The 13,141-nt window shown below is 33.7% G+C and overlaps 1 protein-coding gene across 5 annotated transcripts in view; it reads left to right on the top strand.

Annotated features, from left to right (window-relative positions):
* LOC149828411 (K(+) efflux antiporter 5-like) overlaps positions 1-13,141 on the top strand; it is a 111,383-nt gene that overhangs the window by 76,183 nt on the left and 22,059 nt on the right. For all 5 annotated transcript variants that reach the window (XM_090017561.1, XM_090017564.1, XM_090017562.1 and 2 more), the window contains exons 8-13: positions 988-1,059; positions 1,189-1,272; positions 1,403-1,471; positions 11,645-11,722; positions 11,847-11,935; positions 12,110-12,206. In XM_090017561.1, coding sequence (XP_089873687.1) covers positions 988-1,059; positions 1,189-1,272; positions 1,403-1,471; positions 11,645-11,722; positions 11,847-11,935; positions 12,110-12,206 — 489 coding nt within the window. The remainder of the gene's footprint in view (positions 1-987; positions 1,060-1,188; positions 1,273-1,402; positions 1,472-11,644; positions 11,723-11,846; positions 11,936-12,109; positions 12,207-13,141) is intronic.

Genomic DNA, 13,141 nt, shown 5'->3' on the forward strand with positions numbered 1-13,141 from the left:
TATGACAACAATTGAGCTTGTGTGTCTTAAAAGTCTTCTCAGTGATATGGGAATAATCATCTCAACACCTTTGAAGATGTGCTGCGACAATAAGAGTTCAATCTACATTGCGAACAACCATACCTTCCATGAGCGAACCAAACATATTGAGATGGATTGTCACTATGTGAGGAACTATTACGTTGTCTATGTCACATTGGAGTACTAGTTGGCGGATTTCTTCACCAAGGCTCTTCTTGCTCCTTGATTTATTTTTCTCTTTAACAAACTTTCAGTCATTTCTCCATAAGTTTGAGGGAGAGTGTTAATATATATATATATATATAATCTGTATTGTATTAGTTTGCCTAACAAGGGCATTTTAGTCTTTTCACATGTAATTATAGTTGTTTATTATAAACAACTATATTTTTTTTTTCAGTTTTCTTATTTTTTCCTCTTTCTCCTTTTTTGTTTTTCATGCTATTGGGGCCTTAATCCATAGAGTCGTTGGGGCCCCAACACTCATAAATATGATCGTTGGGAGCTCCCCAACATCTCTACGAAGGGAGCTAGCTCCCAATGGCCTTCCTTTTGTTTTGTTGTATATAAATAAGGGAGGTGTTCCTCCTATTTTTCTCAATGCTTTTAAACATATTATTAATAAAATCCTATTCTTTTAATTGTTGGTGTTGCCCTTTGTTGGCACTTTGTATTGTCCTATAGTAGACTTTTGCTTATGCAGTTTTGTGCTTGTATTGTGCCTTTATAATTGTCCACTCTTGGACTTGTATGTGCTTTTGCACTTTGTTCTTATAATTCCGCATACATCATTACAAGTATGACTTCATGCACATCCTTGATTGAAGTGAGAAACACGACTCAAAGATAATATAGAGTGCAATTTTTGTGGGTCACACTTGAGGAAGAGGTTATGATTAATAGTTGAGATAAACACTTTGCTGCATTTCTGGAAAGCTTATATTGATTTTATTTTTCTTCTTATAGGTTGAAACTGTGGCCCAGTTTGGTGTTGTCTTTCTCTTATTCGCGTTGGGCCTTGAGTTTTCTTTGACAAAGGCACGTGAAAGATGATCACTTGCTCATTTCATTTAATTTATCTTTTAAATGATTTTGTTCATGAAGCTAATTTCTGTTGGATTGGTACTTTCTAATGAATTAGGCTGCTAACTTTTTATTTTCATGCAGTTAAAAGCCGTTGGGCCTGTTGCAATATTTGGTGGTCTACTCCAGATTGTTATTTTCATGTGCTTATGCACCATGACTGCAGTGGTAAAACTTCAGGAGCCATTTTGACATGACATTGTGTTTGTACTAGAATTTTTCATCAGTAGCTTTTTCAAGATATCTCTTTTCCTGTTGAACTGCTTGAAATCAAAATTGATATGATTGTTTTATGCAGCTATGCAGTGCAAAGTTGTCAGAGGGCATATTTGTTGGTGCTTTTCTGTCCATGTCATCAACAGCTGTGGTAATGGTTTTCATATCCAATTTCTTTCTTATGTTGTCCTAGTACAAACTCCAGGTGCCTTTAGCCATAACCAAGATGTACTTCATGCATCTTATTTTGCGCTGGATGGGTAATGGAGTTTCTTCATGTGAATACTGAAAAGAAAAATCAAATATTATAAGCTGTCCTAGTTGAAATAAACGGAGAACACTAAATCTGAAAACAGCTTCTTTAAATTGAAAAAATATGATCTGCCTTTCTTTTATTTCTTACAGTAAATGAAAAATATGTAGACTGACCTGCTGGGTTTGATTGCAATCAAGACTTCTTTTAAAAAGAAATCCCTTTAAGAATGCGATAGAAAAAATGCAGGCAGTGTCATGAAAAGGCACGGATATCGATGCACTTTGGAATGAACACCAATAACCAAAATATAATATATTTGAATACAAGCTCACCATAGAAGTAAAAATGGAACACAAGAATTATAAAATGAATAAGTTCATTAAGAATGAAATTCAAATAATACGAAGAAATACAAAATTACAAAGAACCTCACTACAAAACATTCAAACACACAAAATCCTAAAAACTACCCATCACTCTCTCACTTTACAAAGCACACACCTTCACATATTTATAGGAGAAGAGAGGGGAAAGAGGGAATAAGAAGGAACCCTTCTAGCCATTGGACCTCTCCAACGACTAGAAATCTATCCATTGGACTTGCCTCCAACGGCTAGATAAAGTTAACCTTAGGTTGACTTAATATATATAATATATATAATATATATATTACATATGAATATATATATATATATACATATATAATAATACAAAAATGGTCAAAAGGTACATTTATTTTTAACATCCCTCCTCAAACTTACAATGAAGTTTGCAAATACAAAAGGAATCCCATTACACAAGATATATGTTCTTCTATAATATAAATTCTTGAAGGGGCTTCTAGATATTCCTTGATATGCTTGAAAGGTCTCTAGAATCATCAATAATGCCAATACTTTGAGAACCTGTAAAATAGAGAAAAATAGCAATCCAATTAGAAATAACTATATATATATATATATATATATATATATATATATAGATATATATATATATATATATATATATATATATATATTATGAAGAGAGGATGACCAAACACACAAACATACAATATATAGAAAATATTTAATAAGGCAATTTAACATTTTTCAAAATCATTTAAAGTAAGAATTAATTTTAAAAAATCATTAATTTCGAGCACGACATTGAAAGACTCACCTCAATAAATAAGTTTTAAGAAATCATAGTTCTTAATTCATAATTGCATATTATAAAAAAAGAGATGCATGCATAAAATATCTCAAAGATAACCTCATAAATCATTAATTACTTAAAACATTCATGAAAATATGCTTCTATCACAAAAAGTTCATTAATGTATAAAAGGTATGAAATATGGATTTTCAAAAAATACCATGAATAAATAACTCACAAAGGCGTATAAATTACTCATAGATAAAGAACAAATCATTTTTACATAGCAAAAGCTACAAGAAATGATTTAAATCATTCAGTAAAGATTTAAGAAAAAAACAAATGCACATATATCAATTAACTATTAAGTTTTAGAAGCAATATTAACCACACAAATAATGCATATATGAGTGAACCATGCAATAGTTTAGAATCAACGAAAAAAGTCACTTATTGACCAATTTTAAGAAAACCTTTAAAGCGATAACAACTTACAAAAATTATAAAGAGATTTAAAATCCCACACATATCAAGAAATGTTTAGACCAAGAAATCTCACAATGGAGATACACACCAACAACTCACAAGTAAAATATAAGAAATCTTTCATTAAAATTTCCTTAGAAAAGCATTAATTAAATTTATGCAAAACACACAAGACAATAAATCATGAAATAAATTTAAAATATCCTTGATCATGCAATTAAAGCATATTTAATGCAAAATGCATAAAAATATTTCAATAACCATTTCCCATACAAGAGCAAATGAGTTTCAAAAATTTATGGAGAGATTTTTAAAAAATCCCACATAACACAATGAATGATATTTGTAAATCTTAATACTAGTTCTATCACGACCACTAGAAGCAATCACCTCACTAGACCTCTAAACCTCAAAAATAAAGTGTATCAGCGACTAAAACAAGAGTATAATCACAATGTTACTAATGGGCTACAAAACACACAAAAAGTGTGAATAACCAACATCTCTTGTTTATATAAAATGACACTTTCAACAAATGTATCAGCTACTAGAGCAAGAGCACAATCACAATGCCATATATGGGCAAAACAAACACACAAAAAGTGTGAATAACCCATGAGTGCACATAACTCACAACATTGAAAAACATCTCTTGTACACATAAAATGACACTAAGAGGCATAATAGGAGAAAACATGAGGTAAGAGAGTTTGTAATGAAAGCAAACTAATATCACCAAGAAGAATAAAAATATCAATTTTAACAATCTTTCGAAACACTATGGTTTAAAAAATAAACAAATAAGTGATACAACATACAAAACCAGAAATCAAACATCCGTCAGTTAGAGTCAAACTATAAGCCGACAATCTAAACTGACAAAAAATCGAGGTACACACAACTCACCCCAACAAATATCTCTGGTTCAACAAAGGCAATCATGGATCCAGAGGCCAATCAACTATCAATTAGATCTATGACATGTGTCAACATGACACTCATAAACTTTGATAATTACAAATTGATAAGATGACTTGAGATGCACACATACCTCACCTCAATAGCTAACTCTGTCCCAACAACAATAAGGCCAAAAGAAATGGTGCATCGTATAAAATTCTATGATGGACAAAACCAATGCCATAAGAAGGCAAAAAATACTCACCGAAATCAATTTCCAAATAAGTGAATTCATATATAAAAATACCAATTTAAAAAAAAACAAGGTTTTAAATCAAATACAATAAAGATAGATGAAAACTTTAGAATGAATATAGTGTAATTGTATGCACAACAAGATGTCAATAGATGCAATTATATGTAACTCAATCATATACATGGTCAATGTAAGCAAGCTATATAAAGAGATAGCTCAATCTAGATTACAAGTCTACTATAAGACCACAATTGACATATAACATTAAAGATGACCAAAACATATATAGAGATTCTCAAAGAACAAATAAATCACTATATATATATGTATATATATAGAGAGAGGTTCAATAGCATGCATAACTATCACCAACCATGAACCCATATATACAAGAAATTTTATCACAATGCAACAAATATAAAATTTCTAAGAAGCATGTAATGAAATATCAATGCACAAAAAACTTCTAAGGGTTACAAAAGTGCACAAAAACTCACACACCTCAAACAAAAAGCAATAACAAACCCACAAAAGGGGCATAAGCACAATAGCCACTTAGGGGCTTAAAGGAACACTCACAATCATAAAAAATATAATCTTTATTCACTAACAAATGCACACAAAATGCATAATACATTCAAAATTATTAAAGCATGCATGATGACAAATCATAATTATCCCATCCAATAGTAATCATATAGACTACTCGTGGCATATACCTAGGAATATATTGCAAGAATTCCTTAAACCAACATTATATACAAGCCATTAACTTGAGCATAATTTTTACTTAATAAGATATATATTTTTTAAAAGAGAAATATCACTTAAACATACATGGAATAATACATTCACATGATGATAGAAGGACCTTATGAAACCATGGAAAATATCTATGTCTATGCGAAAAATTTCTAAGATTCATAATCTTAAGTTCACAAAAATTCAATTAAAATTATTATGGAAACATCATGATACATTAAAAAATCTCAAAGATAAACAATGTGTACATGTATATGGGCACAAGAACAAGCATACACATGTATACACATACATTAAGAGACATACAAGAAATACAACATAAAATTTAAATATTTTGAAAAACATGAAACACATATAAGAAACCACATAATTTTGTAAAATATAATTTTTTAACGTACATATCCATAGTCTAAAACATATACTTCATACATCAAAAGACAATGATTTCTAATTTCAAGAAGAGACATTTTAATATAATCCTTTTTTTTTAAAATACCTACCATACATATAAAACCAAAAGGGCCAAAGATACATACTGAAATGCAAAGTCCTTGAATCCATACCATACAAATCTTATTCAAGACCACGATGCCTTGCTCTGATATCATGTCACGAAAAAGGCATGGATCCCCATGCACTCCAGAATAAATACCAAGAACCAAAATATAATGTATTTGAATACAAGCTCACCAAAGAAGTAAAAATGGAACACAAGAATTATAAAATGAGTAATTTCATTAAGAATGAAATTCAAATAATACAAAGAAGAAATACAAAATTATAAAGAACCTCACTATAAAACACTCAATTGAACACACAAAATCCTAAAAACTACCCATCACTCTCTCATTTTACAAAGCACACACCTTCACATATTTATAGGAGAGAGAACAGAGAGGAAAGATGGAATAAGAAGGAACCCTTCTAGCCATTGAAGAGGGTCCAACGGCTAGAAATCTAGCCATTGGACTAGCCTCCAACAGCTAGATAAATTCAACCTTAGGTTGACTTAATATATCTATTTGTATCTATTATATATATTATATATAAATGTATATATATATATATATATGTATATATATACACATACATAGATAATAATACAAAAAGGTAAAAAGGTACATTTATCTTAACAAGTAGAACTAGTAAAAGGACATTCATTTGGAGTCCATAAGAGTCTGGAAGAAAAAAGGCAACATAGATGTGGTAGTATCTGAAAAGCTGAAGTGCACTGCAATGTCATGTCCTAAATCACATTATTGAAACTGAGCACCAAGATACTAGGCTCTTGGAAAGATTTGACCCAACCTAAGATTGGATAGGTTGATTTTATTTGACCTGGTTTCGATGAATGGTGTAGAGTCAGCTCGTTCTCGGCTGCCATAGACCCAACTCAGCTCATTGCTATGTCATCTGGAGACTGAAGTTGCATATATCATCCCAACTGCAAGTGGATACTATATTACTGTGACATTTTTGTATTAGGTTGTGGGAAGTGCTCCAAGAATCAATCACCAGATCTAATGGTGTATAATGTGGGCAGCTGTAGAATTTGCAGGAGGCATCTTCACTAAGTGGAAGAAAGCAAAGTTTTTTAAGGAATTAAGATTAGAACTGATGTTAAAAGAGGATAAAAAAGATTGCATCTATGTGGTGTTTTTTGTTTTTAATATAGAAAATAACATGTTTGACAATATCACACATGGTGCGAGCAATATGAAGGGGGCACATAATAAAGCAACAAATGAACATTGCCTGTTATGGGATTTACTTGTAAGCTTGGGATGTTACTAAAGTCAAATGCCTTAAGATCAGTGCTGGTATCCACTGGTTAGCTTTGGGTAATTTAAATTTAAATGAACAAGGAGAGTTGATAAGGTACTCTGATTGTGTAACGAGCCCAACTTATACCCATTGAAAAGTGATTTTTTTTTTAAAACAATTGCAGAAACAATACTAGAGACTCGAGGTCTTACAGTCGTAACCATATCCACAATCACAAGAGATCTTACACTACCATCAACGAAACCAAACAACTTTATTAATTAAAACCATAATGTCTAAAAACAATGAACATGAATAAAAACAAGTCCAAAAGTGGACCTTCTGTTCAAAGTAAAAACTGTCAGGCAGTCGTGTAGCCCTCGTAATTCCCCGAAGCAACAGGTCTCATTACTGGGTCTCATAAAAAGTAGGGTGTCAGAATCATAGATCCTGCTTACGAATTCGTCTAATAATTTAAATAAGTAAAAAGAACATAAATTAGATTCAAACAACTTTTTTTTTAAGAAAATATAACACTAATACATAATTTGAATGATCATTCATGCATTTATGAACAATAATCATGTAAACATTATATCACAAGTATGAAAGCAGTAAAGATACATGATCTAATGCCAAACAGTAAATATGCATGGAATCAATGCGCATGCATGAATAACTTATTAAGTTATTATCAGGGTTTTCTTTTGTATGCATGTCTCTATTAAATGCACACACTTTTAGTTTCTCTTTTATTAAAACCCGCGGATACTTAAAAACGGGCACAACAAATTCTCAAGTTCAAGTTAGGTTCTCAGTTGTAGCTTAACACACAATTTATATTTTATTACTAGGTTCCACACTTCGCTTTCGACCGATATTAGGAATTAACATCATCCATCAGAACATTAGAAATCAACATCTAATGTCGATACATTAGGAAAATCAACATCCACTAATGCCACTTTCTTGGTATACCAATAACAACAGCTGTGTCTATACACCACTTCCAGGCAAAGTGGCAGAATCTTCCTAAAATCATGGCCGGGAGGTGAACCACCTAGTTGAGTTCAGGGGCACAAACGCATACAGAGTTTTAGTATCCTAATGGTTCCTCAAAATCGCAGTCCATGATTCCCACACTTTGGAAGGGACATTCAGGAAAAACATTAATTACATTGTTTTCTTTTTTATTTTTTTATCATAAGAATGATTTATTTCACAATACTCAACACACAATAACATTCGTTTCGCAAATCAGCATGCGAAACTCATTCTGGGACCTCAGCCTGTTACAACATGAACAATGCAATTAATTTAAAATTCAATAAACATTAAATTGATTTTTGCGATGCATAAAACCAAACATGGAGCAACACCTGCTCGTGGCCCACACGGCTTACAGTGGTGCTAACCACCGATGCATCTAATGCCAAAAAATCATAATAAGCATGCCACTTATTCAATCATTCAAGAGGCTCTCAAATGCACATTCATACACTAAACAAGAATGTACATGAGTAACAAATTTCATATGCATATGAATGTAGACTTAGAAATACACATCTTATTTGCACATGTTTGTTTCATGTATCTCATTCAAACCTGCACATGCCTATCCTTATGTTTCATCAACTACTTCTACTAGTTCACCCATTAGAATGATGCATATTTATACCATAAACATTCTGCACATACGTGGTGTCGTGCGTGACACTAAGTCATGTAGCAATTCATGATACATGATTATGCAAACAAAAATATGCATGCCTAACTTATAAATACATGCATTCTGGTCATATGTCAACAAACATGATAGAACATATAATATATGAAGCACTTATGCCACTAACATGCGACACATACATACATTTGAACATTCAGAACTCAAGCATAGGTAACACATGTAAAACTGAATAGTAGTATGTACAAAACAGATTTTTTTTATCATGCCTAAGTCTGTCCATTTAGCATGCATAATCTGGATATATAGCTAACATTTTTTTTTGTAATAGAGGTTCAGCCCCAGCCGAACCAGTCGGGCTGGGACTGAACAGTACACTGTTCTGCCCACCGACTGGGTCAGCTGGGACTGAACAGTACCCTGTTCGGTCTTAGCCAAAAACAGAACCCAGTTTTTTTTTTGTATTTCTGCACATAATGCTGCCCAGCCGATCAGCAGGTCGGCTGGGCCTGTTCCACGACATAAACCAGTCCAGCCGAGTCCGACACTTGGACCGTGACGTGTACCAAATCATTTTGGATTTCTGGTCCAAGCATGTCATCAGTGACAGAAGGTCATTTCTGCATTTCCCTGTGACATGGGTTGTTATCAAGGCAACAAAGCAAGCAACTTAGTAATCATGGTCTTTCTTTTTAATCTAACAAATTTCTATCACCATGTTGTAAAAAGTTGTTATGTCTTAAACTTAAATTTTGACTTGAGGCTTCAAAAATTAGTGCTATGGTTAACCAAGATTAAGTGCAATTATCCCATGTGAACTTAATTCAGTAAAATGAATAAATAAGCACTGTATTGACAGTATACGAATCTGCAAGTAGAGAACAGCAGGTCGGCTGGGTTGTAACAGTTTGTGACCCTGCCCAGCCGAACAGTGGGTCGACTGGGCTCACAGAACATGCTCACGGGAAAATAAAAACCCAGCATATGTACATGTTTTTTTTCTTTTAAAAAAACTGTTTTGATAGGGACTCAGCCCCAGCCGAACCAGTCAGCTGGGACTGAACAGTCCCAGTTCTGTCCAGCCGACTGAGTCGGCTGGGGGCTTAGCCAAAAAAAAAATAATAACCCTTGTTATTTCATACTTTTATATTTCAAATATATATATATATATATATATATATATATATATATATATATATATATTCCTCTTCCGACCTGTCCAGATCGGACAACCTTCACGATGGGACAGATCTGTCCCTCGTTGCACTGATCCAGATCTGACCACACGTTTTATGGGACATCTGTCCAGATATATATATATATATATATATTCATGCATATAAACCTAAATCATCATTAAACATGCTATTTACCATGAAAAAGCATTGAAAATCTGAAATACGTATACATAATCATGATTCTACCGTTTTTTTTCATACTCAACTTAGGAGACCAAATGAGATTTTTGGGACTTCTCCAAAAACATCACCTAAATCCAATTTAGGTTCATTTTTCCTATTCATCATCCATCTCTTCCCTAGAGATGCGATCTACTTTGCTTTTAGGGAATTCTTTAGACTTTTCATTCTTGTTGAAAGTGGGCTTATGCGTGGTTTTTGAGTTGGTATTGACATTCCACGAAGTCTTGCACATACCATGAGCTCTTTTTTGCTTTTCTTCTATCACTCGTGCTTGAAGATAGCTCTCTTCAAGTGTAGTAGGGTTTTGAGCCAAGAGCTCATGCCTTATATCATCCTTAAGCCCTCCCACAAAAGAACTTAGTAGAGTGCCTTCGTTCCATTCATTGCATAAAGACTACAAGTCTTCAAATTGTGCTTGATACTCTTGCACATTCCCTATTTGACGCAGTTGTTTCATCTCTACACCATGATTGGTATAGGGTGTAGGACCAAATGGCCCTGCGCGCGTGTCACGCATATCTTGCACGCTGCGGCCAAATGGCCCTGCGTGCACATCAAAGACGCTCTACGCCTTCTGTCTGCGACAGGTACGTTGTGCAGGGAACGACTGGATCTTCTCTGTAGGAGGCGGCATACTTCCCTACGCATCCAGCTCGTGTGGAAGCGAACTCGGTCCAGGGCGTTCACTGTCAGCCGCAGGTGGCACTGCACCCTGCGTAACATGCTGTACACTCGGCTTCTCTTGCACGCAGAGATGGGTCATTAACTCGGCAAACCGATCACTCATTTCTTGTTGGAGGAGCGCCACAGAACGATTATGAATCCTTCACAAAGCATGAACTCGAACCAAAGAATCTCAAGACCCAAAAGAGGCAAAATGCCAAGAAGAATTTCTTGGCTCTGGTACCATGTAATGAAATAGCGAAAAATACAAAAACAATGCCACTAAGGGCTTACAAGATCACAATCACAATATGCACAAGCACAAGTCCACTATAGGACAAAATAAATAGCTAACAAGGGGCAACAACACAAGCACTAAGTGCATATAACACATTAAGGAACTAAATAGAAAAACACAAAATAAATAATATTCATCTTTATTGAGCATAAATGCTTAAGAGAAGTATTATCTATACAAGAGGGGTTCAACCCCTATTTATACACAAAACAGACACTAAGAGAGGCTATTGGGAGCTCCTAAGGAGTCATTGGGAGCTCTCATAAAAATGACCGTTGGGGGGCCCCAACGACTCTTTGGGAGAATGCCCAAAGCGCCCTTGGTCTTTTGGGAGAAGGACCAAGAATAAAATAAAATAAATAAAAAAATAAAAGACTGTACCTAGAGGACAGATTCTATTATAAGGAGAAAAGACCAAAATACCCTTGACAATAACAGAAAATAAAATAGTAAAAAATATACTATATATATATATACATATTTTTTAACATGCATAACATATCCAGTAAAGTGCAATAGTATAACCTATAAAGATTAATAAAAGGAATACAAGAAACACTATAAATTACATCAACTGTAAAAAGGCTTAATATTAGAACTGCTATGCAGAGTACAACAATAAGTGGAAGTTTTCTGAGGATAAGGTACAGTGCTACATAAAATGCTATCCACACTGACACTGTTTTCTGTTCTTCAGGTGCTCAAGTTTTTGGTGGAGCGTAATAGTACCAATGCTGTTCATGGCCAGGTCACAATCGGAACACTTATTTTCCAGGTTAGTTTGAAATTTGTCATTCATTTCTGATTATAAAAATTTTATCTACATGCAAATATGGTTAATTGAAATTTTAGAGTTTCTCAATTGTATTTGCTGGTTTCTTTCTCTGGGCCATTTTCAGGATTGTGTTGTTGGTCTGTTATTTGCTTTGCTTCCAGTTTTAGGTGGCAATGGTGGCCTTATTCAAGGGATTGTATCCATAGCAAAACTGTAAGTTTATTTTTTACTGTGGGTTTTTGTAAAGTTGCAGTCTCTATTCCCATATGATTCAATTCTTTTGAGCCTAGTGTTAAAATTTATTAAGTTTGTAACTTCTGATTGATTATCTGGCTTCTGCCAAATGATCTTGGTTTTGCTAGTGATAGTCTATGGCTACTTCTTCAGGTTGCTTGTGCTGTCCATGTTCCTGACTGCTGCATCCATATTGTGTTGGTCATTTGTTCCCCGTTTCTTGAAGTTAATGAGCCAGTTGTCTTCCCAGGTAATTTTTGTTCTATTTAAATTTTATGTTTGTTTTCCATTGCTCCATTGATGGCTGCACGACATGATTCAAAGGCTGACATAATTAATTGAAAAATCTTTTGCAATTCACATGCATGTTGTTTGGCTCACAAAGTTTTCTTTTGCCTTCTATCTGAAATTATTTGCTACTTCTATAGGAAACTGAGGTTGCCAGATTTCTATGGTGAACTGGACTAAAAGGATGTATAATGGATTAGGCATGAAAGGAGTGCAAAATAGAAAGGGCTAAGCTCAAACAACCGACTTAGCAATTTTTATATAAATTTCAGCAAGTTGAGAATATCTCCTATTTATGTAGTTATGTTCCCTGTACTTGATGACCCTTAGTCTCTGACTTATAATTGTTTGCATCAGCAAAATGGATTGAGTCAACATGTTGGTTATGATGCAAGTTGGGTTCTCCAGGTTTCTCTTCTTATTTTATGAAGGATGCCAACTGCAACTTGTCATCTATGTCAGTGTTTCGCCTTTTCTCTTATACGTATATAGGACAGATGATATCCAACATGTTCTACAATCCTTTCTGGATACTGAATAGGTTCCTCATAGATTCATATACACAGAAAGTAGTGTTCATTTTGTGTTAAACTCATTCATGAACATAGCCTAATCTAAGGTTATGGTGTTGTTTATAACAAATACATGATTGTCTCTTGACTTGAACTTTTCTTAGCATTAGTATATCATGCTTTGCCTCGAAGTTCATTGAGGTGGTTTCCAGTATTAATCTTCAACTGTGGCCCTAGTCAAGAGACCAGATATATTACTTGGATAGATCAACTGAAAGCAGAGACTAATAATTTTGTTTCTTTATCATAGTTAATCATATTTTATATTGAAGTATTTTCAGCATTTGCTTTTGCAATTAGCGATAAATGCAACCATAGTCTCATA

This window comes from Nuphar pumila, chromosome 9 (assembly GCF_984573655.1).
Source record: "Nuphar pumila chromosome 9, dmNupPumi1.hap1.1, whole genome shotgun sequence".
In the NCBI taxonomy this organism is placed as follows: Eukaryota; Viridiplantae; Streptophyta; class Magnoliopsida; order Nymphaeales; family Nymphaeaceae; genus Nuphar; species Nuphar pumila.